This window comes from Sebastes fasciatus, chromosome 1 (assembly GCF_043250625.1).
Source record: "Sebastes fasciatus isolate fSebFas1 chromosome 1, fSebFas1.pri, whole genome shotgun sequence".
Classification (NCBI taxonomy): Eukaryota; Metazoa; Chordata; class Actinopteri; order Perciformes; family Sebastidae; genus Sebastes; species Sebastes fasciatus.
In genome coordinates this window covers 25170973-25180471 of record NC_133795.1, presented here as the reverse complement: position 1 = coordinate 25180471, position 9499 = coordinate 25170973, and the positions used below count along the sequence as shown (strand labels likewise).

Here is a 9499-nt window from a genome sequence, read left to right as displayed (position 1 = left end):
AGAGTGATTTGAACCATTAGTGTGGCAGTAAACGCAGTAATCATCTCCGTTTGCATATGAGACTAATTTGTCTTCACTAAACTGATTCTTCTTCATCCATGACCAATAGAAAATGTCTTTTGTCATAAAAATGATGTAATTTAGAAAAGAAAATTGGGTCTCATGTCTGTATTGCTGTCTGATGTCTGGAGTGTCTTCATGTGCTGTGTGAGGTCTGCATAATTATTGCTTACTTTAGCTCACAGACAATAGTTTCTACTTTTCCAAATAGAAAAGTGAATATGTAATGTTAATTATTATGAAGTAGTTTTGTAACAAAAGTTTATTTAAATCAATATGCCTATAGCATTTTTATTGACCCATACCTGCTAAGTGTGTTTTAATTAATGAGTAATGCATTTCTGCACCAGGTGGTCCTGACATTATCAAGTCAATATGTTATTAATATGCCCTTTAAAGTGTTTGGCTCCTATATTTCCTGCTGGAGCAGCAGTTATTTAGTAGATTAATCAATTAGTAGATGGACAGAAAATTAATTGGGGACTATTTTGATATTTGTTTCAGTGATTACTAAATCAAAAACTCCAAACATCATCTTATTTCAACTTGTCAAATATGAAGATTTGCTGCGTTTCTAACTACATATTATTGTAAACTTCATACCTTCAGGTTTTTGGATTGTTGCTCGGTTAAAACAAGGAATATGAAGATGCCATGTATTTTATAGACAGGGTAATTAATCAGGAAAATAATAGGCACATTAATTAAAAATAGGGCTGTTAATCGATTCAAATATTTAATGGTGATTAATCGCGATTGTCCATCATCAATCGCGATTAATTGCAAATTAATCGCAAATTTTTTATCGGTTCAAAATGTACCTTAAAGTGAGATTTGTCAAGTATTTAATACTCTTATCAACATGGGAGTGGGCAAATATACTGCTTTATGCAAATGTATGTATGTAATTATTATTGGAAATCAATTAACAACACAAAACAATGACAAATATTGTCCAGAAACCCTCACAAGTACTGCATGTAGCATACAAAATATACTCACATCATAACATGGCAAACTCAAGCCCAACAGGCAACAGCAGCTGTCAGTGTGTCAGTGTGCTGACTTGACTATGACTTGCCCCAAACTGCATGTGATTATCATAAAGTGGGCATGTCTGTAAAGGGGAGACTCGTGGGTACACATAGAACCAATTTTCATTCACATATCTTGAGGTCAGAGGTCAAGGGACCCCTTTAAAATGGTCATGACAGTGTTTCCTCACCAAAATTTAGTGTAAGTTTGGAGTGTTATTTAACCTCCTTCGTTACAAGCTGGTACCAATGGATTCTTTAGGTTTTTCTAGTTTCATAAGATGCCAGTATCTTCTCAATATGGCCGTTAATATTCCAGATGTCCGGCCATATAGAACAATATCGGACATACACTCACCGGCCACTTTATTAGGTACACCTTGCTAGTACCGGGTGGTCTTCTGCTGCTGTAGCCCGTCTGCTTCAAGGTTCGACGTGTTGTGCATTCAGAGATGGTATTCTGCATACCTTGGTTGTAACGAGTGGTTATTTGAGTTACTGTTGCCTTTCTATCATCTCGAACCACTCTGCCCATTTTCCTCTGACCTCTGACATCAACAAGGCATTTTCGTCCACACAACTGCTGCTCACTGGATATTTTCTCTTTTTCGGACCATTCTCTGTAAACCCTAGAGATGGTTGTGCGTGAAAATCACAGTAGATCAGCAGTTTTTGAAATACTCAGACCAGCCCGTCTGGCACCAACAACCATGCCACGTTCAAAGTCACTTAAATCCCCTTTCTTCCCCATTCTGATGCTCGGTTTGAACTTCAGCAAGTCGTCTTCACCACGTCTAGATGCCTAAATGCATTGAGTTGCTGCTATGTGATTGGCTGATTAGCTATTTGTGTTAACAAGCAATTGAACAGGTGTGCCTAATAAAGTGGCCGGTGAGTGTATGTTTTAATTAGCCATATAATAGCCTACATTTGACATAACTTGAAAATAAGTTCAATGAAGAAGCGTTCCGAAAGATAAAATAATAAGCTGGTCGGACCGAATTCTGCGTTTGTCAAACTCAAAATAGTGTTGTGTGACTCGGAGGGCTGTAGCCTATCGAATAGTTTGAAGCTTCATTCTTTTGAGCCCGCTACAACCTAAAAATCGCAAGATGTGTTGATGCATGAAGAAATTGGTGGTGTTAAAACAAATTAGTCAACGCATCATTATCACGGAGTGTACTAATTAAATATAATCATTAGTTAAAGTCCTTGTGATATGCATTTAAATGTCACACTAGTTTTATTAAAAGAAAATATCCTTCATTCTAAGTGTGACAGAGTGAAATCTTTTAAAGCCTTTGTTTATGATATAATTAGGTCTCAAGTTCTGGGAATATGTGGATCACTGAGTGTGGTTCATGAAACGAGAAGAAAAAGAAATGTTAAAGTTTGATCCCAATAACCATCACAGAGCTGTAAATCAAATGAAATCCTCTTCTAATAGCACTTTTGTTTCATCTTTCCATGTTTCTTTTTATAGCAGGCCTCCAGTGTTGAACAAACCCTGAAATCGGCGCAGGATGTGTTGACAACTCCTCGTTGTTCCTCCAGTTTTCCTCTCTGAAATGGAGCTCTTTTTGCATGGCTCGTCTTCAAACGCATCCAAACTGTACCACAACACCAGCGTGCCACTAAACGCCACTGGGAATTACACCAACGACCAATTCGCTGAAGTCAACCTCTTTGAAATCCTTGGTCCAAAACGGTCTCCCTTCTTCCTCCCAGTGACCGGTGTTTACCTTCTCATCTTCCTCACCGGTTTGTCTGGGAACCTGCTCACATGCGCCGTGATAGCAAAGCACAAGAAGATGCGAAACCCCACCAACCTCTACCTGGTGAGCCTGGCCGTGTCGGACCTCCTCATGCTGTTGATCGGCATGCCTCTGGAGATCTACGACCTGTGGCAGAACTACCCGTTCCCCTTCGGCGAGGGCGGCTGCTACTTCAAGACCTTCCTTTTCGAGACGGTGTGCTTCGCCTCGATCCTCAACGTCACGGCTCTGAGCGTGGAGAGGTACATAGCTGTGGTGTACCCACTCAAAACACGGTACCTGTCAACTAACCGGCACGCCAAGCGGGTAATCACCATCGTGTGGGTGGTGTCGATGACCTGCGCCATCCCAAACACCTCCCTGCACGGCATCTTCTACCTGCCGGAGAGGATGGAGGAGTCGGCCATATGCGCCGTGCTGAAGCCCCTGTGGATCTATAACATGGTCATGCAGATCACCACTGTGTGCTTCTATTTCGTGCCCATGATGGTGATTAGCGTGCTGTACCTGGTGATGGGTCTTCATCTGTGCAGAGAAAGGCGGCAGCCCAGCGGAACCTTCGGGAAGAACTGTAGCACCAACACTCAAAGGAAGATCAGCATGAACGGGCGCAGGAGACAGATCAACAAGATGCTCTGTGAGTTATTATCTCTCATCAGTCAACATGGATATTACTGTGAATAGTTGCTATGGTTTGACCATTAGATCCCCTGTAATCTCCGTTATCAATGCCAAGACATGTTCCCAATGAAAGGCAAACACAATAATACCACAGGATTGTCAATTCTTTGTATGGATCGTATATATTCTGGAGGGAGTCACGTTGTCTAAGCTTTTGGGCTTGATGAGGCTTCATGTAAAATACTCTTACACAGTATACAGTCCATCTACTGCACTGTAAGACCCTTTTACTCTAAATTCATAGACAACAGATTTCTTTTCTGTATTGAGTTTCAGTCTAGACTGATATATCCATCATCGGAAAAATATTTCACCACATGTGACAAAAGACTTCCAGTGAATCATCTTAAAACGCTCTTACAACCTATTTAATGAGTCAGTTTCTTACTTGATGGATTTCCACATAAACCTGATTCGTTATCTGCCAAGGTTAGAGCATTGATGGCATTTTCAAATGAGATGTGTCAGGTATTTCTACTGCCAATTCAGCGTAGTAAAAATTGTTGAACATGTTGCCAGGGAGACGCAACTTTCAGTCAAATCTGATCAAAACACACACACACAATGCTGATTTTGAGTTTTTGAGTATTAAAATATCATTACTTTATAACTAAGATTGTTTTTAGCCATGCTAGCGGCAATGTCAGTCAGTCGGTCAACCACTTTGGTCCACCAATCTACAACTATTGAATGAAGTGCCATGAAATTATTCACAGATATTCATGGTTCCCAGAGGAAGAATCCTACTGACTTTGGTGAACTGCTGACATTTCTTCTATAGCACCACCACAAGGTTGACTCTTTTGTTCTTATTTTGTTGTATTTGGGACTCTTCTGGGTGTCAGCAAAGAGTCTTTCGGCCCTGCGTGGGGGGTGTAACCCCCAGCCAATAAGCAGGGTGTGCAGCCCGTTCAGGTCATCAAATACCGCCACTTTGTTACACAACCTCGGCGTCTGATACCAAGGCCCTTTAGCTCTGTCAAATACAAAGCATCTGTATTTGATGGATGAGAACGGGTTGTGTGTTTTTATGTGTGCTCCAGTGATGCTCCTGCTTCTCTGTCTCCCCTCTGCTGTGTGCAGAGTGCTGCTATGTGTCAGTTTGAGTTTGGCCGAGAGCAGCACTGAGCCACAGCGGACAGGATGAAGCCTGCCCTCTGGCTGCATTCATTAAAAATCTGGCAACTCTGCACCTTCCCGCACAACTGCACTCCGGTTATGCACCTTCCCGGACTACTGGAGTGCGGAGTTGTGCGTAGGTGTGGTCGTGTTTATGTTTTAGAATGTAACTGTTGTGAAACAATCAGAAAATAACGTTTTATTTCTCTGATTCGCTGCTTTGTTCTCACTAACGCCGCTCCCTCTCTTCAATCACTCTATAGCTCGCTTGACCATCTTGACCTACTCTCTTTCTCTCCCTCGCTTGCACGTTGATCCATGGAGGAGGGGCCAATTTTGAATGTTGTGTGTTTACACATCAACACCAAGTGACAAACACTATGCCTTTAATGTTGCTCATTTAGTCACAAATATGTAATGTTTTAGAGAAATATTCAAGATTTGAAAAAAATGTTTGGGTGCTGTACTCAATACTGAGATGAAAATTATGATGCAAGGTCTGTGCAGCATTTTGTCTCCCATTCTTATATTGTGTTCTCCCCCTTAAATATCACTAACTAACTAAGTGTGTCAGTTTATGGGGCAGTCAGTACAAACTAAATGGGTTCAAACCCACAGAACTATATTTAAGCCCTGGTGGAGATCCAAAAGTTTCCCAAAATACCAAACATGTAAGCCCAATTTTGATGGAAATGTGTATGAAATGATGCAGAAATCCTCTGGGATATTTCATCCTGGATTTGAATATTTCTCTCAGTGTGAATATCAATGATGATCTGGAACAAGATGATACACTTAAAAGGAAAAAGTGAAACAACTATTTCTTAAAGGTTAAAATAGACAAATCTCACAAACTCTGTTGTTGGGAAAAGAGAAAAAGTAAGTGTCAAATGTTTGCCACTCTCACATGTATAAATATCTCTGGCTGTGTGAAGAGTCACCAAGCTACTTACAAAGCTAAGACGTAGTCAGCTTGATGCCATATGCCCACCATCGTGAACAGCCTGCTGCACCTCCTTCAGTGAGAACACCCAGGGAGCATTATGCATGGATTATTAAGAGAGGAATGTAATGAGTGCTTTATCACCAACATCTGCTGCTCAGAGCGACACATTTAGAGTGAAAGTACCATCTTATCCTAAAGTTTTTAAGACTTAAGTTAATGGGACAATATTCCAGCTCTATCTGGTTAAAGTAAATGATTAGATCTCCTACATTTTTTTAATCTAAAATAGACTTTTAAATGATGTTTGGGATTTTTTGGGGGAATATATTTTGGGTGACACAATACTACTTTTTCTGAACAGCTGCCACTGTGGCAAAGAGTGGTAATTACAAGATTCTCTTAAAGCTAGGGTTGCTAATCTTGTGAAAATAGCAAGAGTAGTTTCTTGAGAAAGAAAAGTTATCCAACTGAAAAACCCAGCTCAGTGTTGCCAACTCTTTTCCAATGAAATTAGCTAGCAGCACTAGCTCCAAAAGCCCCCAAATCTATCAAGAAAGTCGCCAAGCTGGCACTACTGGCAGTCCGTTCCTTCAGGCCTTTCCCTCCAAAGCCACTCCCCGAAAATGATCATAATGAACGTAAACAATGAACATGGGTATTGTTAATACAATAATTTCATTCTGGCCAAATGAAATGCTTGAACTGGTTTATTACAATCCTGCAACAGCCACAGATGTTTTTCTTTTTTGGTCATACAATTTCAACAAATATCACAAAAATTTTTTTTTGAAGAAGATTACCAACTCTAGCTTTAAGTCAGTTGCTTCAAAGACATCAATATTAAGTAGGGTGACCAGGTGTCCCACTTTACGAGGGACTGCACAGCATTTTCATCCCTTGTTCCACGTCCCACATATTGAGACGATGTCCCACATTTTCATTGGCTTTAGTTTTCAAAAGTCAAACCACTGCAGGACAGACGCTTTTCTAAAATCTGGTTTTAATCGAATGGCTGTGAAAAAAGCAGGAAAGGCTGTCATCACGGCGCTGTGTTTGCTGTCAAACTGCGCACACGTGGGTCAAGTGCAGGTTAACCTTTCACCATCTTTGCTACGCTATGCCCAATGGGGAAAATTAGGAGTCACCGCAAAGTCACAAACTGCAGATTTAGGTGGAATATGATGGAAACGATGAAAACAAAAAAGAAAAGGAAAAGCAGCTACAACAAAGACTGTGAAACTACTTATAAGTATTTATAAGCCGATGGAAGGCGATTCAGAGTTTTTTGTGAAATTTTCCAGTTATTTTTCAATTTCACATGGGGGGAATACGACATGAAGCGACACAGTTCATGCGAGTCTCACAAGAAATGTGCGGCTCAAAAGGAGATGTGCCGATCTATGGATGCATTCGGACAAAGCATAGAGATATTACGAGCTAAGGGGCAGAATAAAAAGTTATTATTTAAGTGAGATAGATATTATATCAAAATTGTAGACTACCTCTCAGCCTTGTTAACGTGTCCCACATTGTCCCATACATACATACTCTTTGTCCCACATTTGGTTTGCTGGGATCTGGTCACCCTATAGCAACCTGACTGAGAGCGAGTGGAAGTCAGTGAACAAGGGCTATAATGAAATGATTAATTGATTCATTGATTAATCAATGAATCAATTGACAAAATACAAAATAGTGAAAAATGTTGTAAATCTCCACAGCCCAAGGAGATGTATTTAGATTGCCTGTTCTGTTGATTGGATCATAGTCCAAAACCCAAAGATACTGAGTTTACTTTCATATATGAAAGCATCAAATCCTCACATTTGACAAGTTGGAACCAGAAAATGTTTGACATTTTAGCTCAAATCAAAAAGATCGATTGATTTGATCGATGATCAAAATAGTTGCTGATGTATTTTCTGCCGATCGACTAATTGATTATTATTATTTAGCAATATCTATCTAAAGTTTACTAACATCAGCAAATATTAACCACCGTAAGCTACAAGTAGTCTGTAGCAAAAAAAAAACGAGTGTACTGAAGTGAATATCGTTGTGTTTTCTTACATATTAACTTTGTTTATTTGTCAGTATATAGTCTTTTTTAACTGCAGGGGAAAAGTACCAAAAACAGGATGTTGTAATTGTCAATTAGCATGTAGCCCATTTGTCTTTCCACCTACTGTCTCTGTCTAAATGTATCTTCCCTGTAAGAGTACTAACAACATAAATAATAGAGAGCGGCAACAAAGAAAAGTATTTAACCTGCAACAACAACAAAATAACCTTTTAAACATTCTCTTTGGCCTGATCCTCTAGCGATCGTGGTGGCGGTGTTTGGAGTCTGCTGGGCGCCGTTCCACATCGAGAGGCTCCTGTGGAGTTCCATCAGCCAGTGGACAGATTTGATGCACACCATTTTTCAGTACGTGCACATCCTGTCGGGGGTCTTCTTCTACCTCAGCTCTGCAGTCAACCCTATCATCTACAGCCTGCTCTCCACGCGGTTCAGGGAGTGTTTCCGAGAACTCGTTTGCTCCCAGGCAGAGGATAACAGCTCTGTTAGAGACTCGCCGCCGTTCCCTAAGATTTTACTGGAACCCTCTGTCTCGAGTGCCAGAGCTCAAGCTGAGGGTAAGGACTCCAATGCTTTCATCCCTTTGCTGCCACCTAACATGACACTGAGCATGGACAATGCAATCCTCACATGTGCATGTACAGAGACCACCAGCAGGACCTCTGTGTTCTAACTGACACTTGATTTGAATAAGCTAACAAGCAACAGAGAAACCATAGTTTGGCATTTTGGGAAATATGCTTATTTGTTTTCTTGCCGAGAGTTAGATGAGAAGATCAATACCACTCTCATATCTGTTAAATATGAAGCTTAGCTTATTATAAAGACTGGAAGGGGGGAAGCCGGTAACAAAAGCCACCTACCAGCAGGTCTAACGCTCAATAATTAACATGTTATCTCATTTGTTCAAAAATAATAAACAAAAACAAAAATAAAACAAAATACTGAAGTTTAAGGTCACAGTGAAATGAGAAACACATACAGTATCACTCTTGTAACTAAATAGCATATTCTCTTTTACTCAAAAAACGTCACATTACTGAAGCTAAAGACACTCTAACTTCCGTTTCCTTTAAAAATCTTGTGGTTTTATGGGACCAAACAAAGAGATATAACGTGTTAATTAGTGAGATTTAAAGGTGCAGTGTGTAGGATTTGGCTGCATCTACTGGTGAAGTTACAGATTGCAAAAAAATGAAACTTCTCCTGTGTGCCAAGCGTGTAGGGGAACTACAATGGCTGGCGCAAAAACGTGAATGTCCCTCTCTAGAGCCAGTGTTCTGGGCTACTATAGAAACATGACGGCCGGCTCCATGAAGACCTGCTCAGTGTGCAGAAATAAAGGGCTCATTCTAAGGTAACAAAAACACAACAACTATTATTTTCCAGTGATTATACACTGGAGCTGCAACGATCAATCTATGTCAACAATTAAATTATTCGCCAACTATTTTGGGAATTGATTAATCGGAGTCATTTTTTAAGCAAAAAGAGTACAAATTCTCTGATTCCAGCTCCTTAAATGTGAATATGTTCTAGTTTCTTTACTCCTATAACAGTAAAGTAAATATCTTTGAGTTGTGGACAAAACAAGACATTAGAGGACGTCATCTTGGGTTTTTGGGACATTTAATAGACCAATCAACTGATCGAATTAATCGAGAAAATAATCAACAGATTAATTGACAATGAAAATAATCGTAAATTGCAGACTAAAGAAAACATACTTAATAATATTATATTCATTTTGTGCCCATAGATGCCCCTGAATGTTACACACCGGTCCTTAAAAGATGCTGATAAG

General features: G+C 40.0%; 1 protein-coding gene across 1 annotated transcript in view; it reads left to right on the top strand.

Moving 5' to 3' along the window:
- nmur3 (neuromedin U receptor 3) overlaps positions 1 to 8368 on the top strand; it is an 8919-nt gene extending 551 nt beyond the window's left edge. Inside the window, exons 2-3 of the mRNA XM_074639408.1 lie at positions 2578 to 3506; positions 7938 to 8368. Of these exons, the coding sequence (XP_074495509.1) occupies positions 2663 to 3506; positions 7938 to 8368 (1275 nt within the window). The 5' untranslated portion in view covers positions 2578 to 2662. The remainder of the gene's footprint in view (positions 1 to 2577; positions 3507 to 7937) is intronic.
- Positions 8369 to 9499: the final 1131 nt, after the last annotated feature.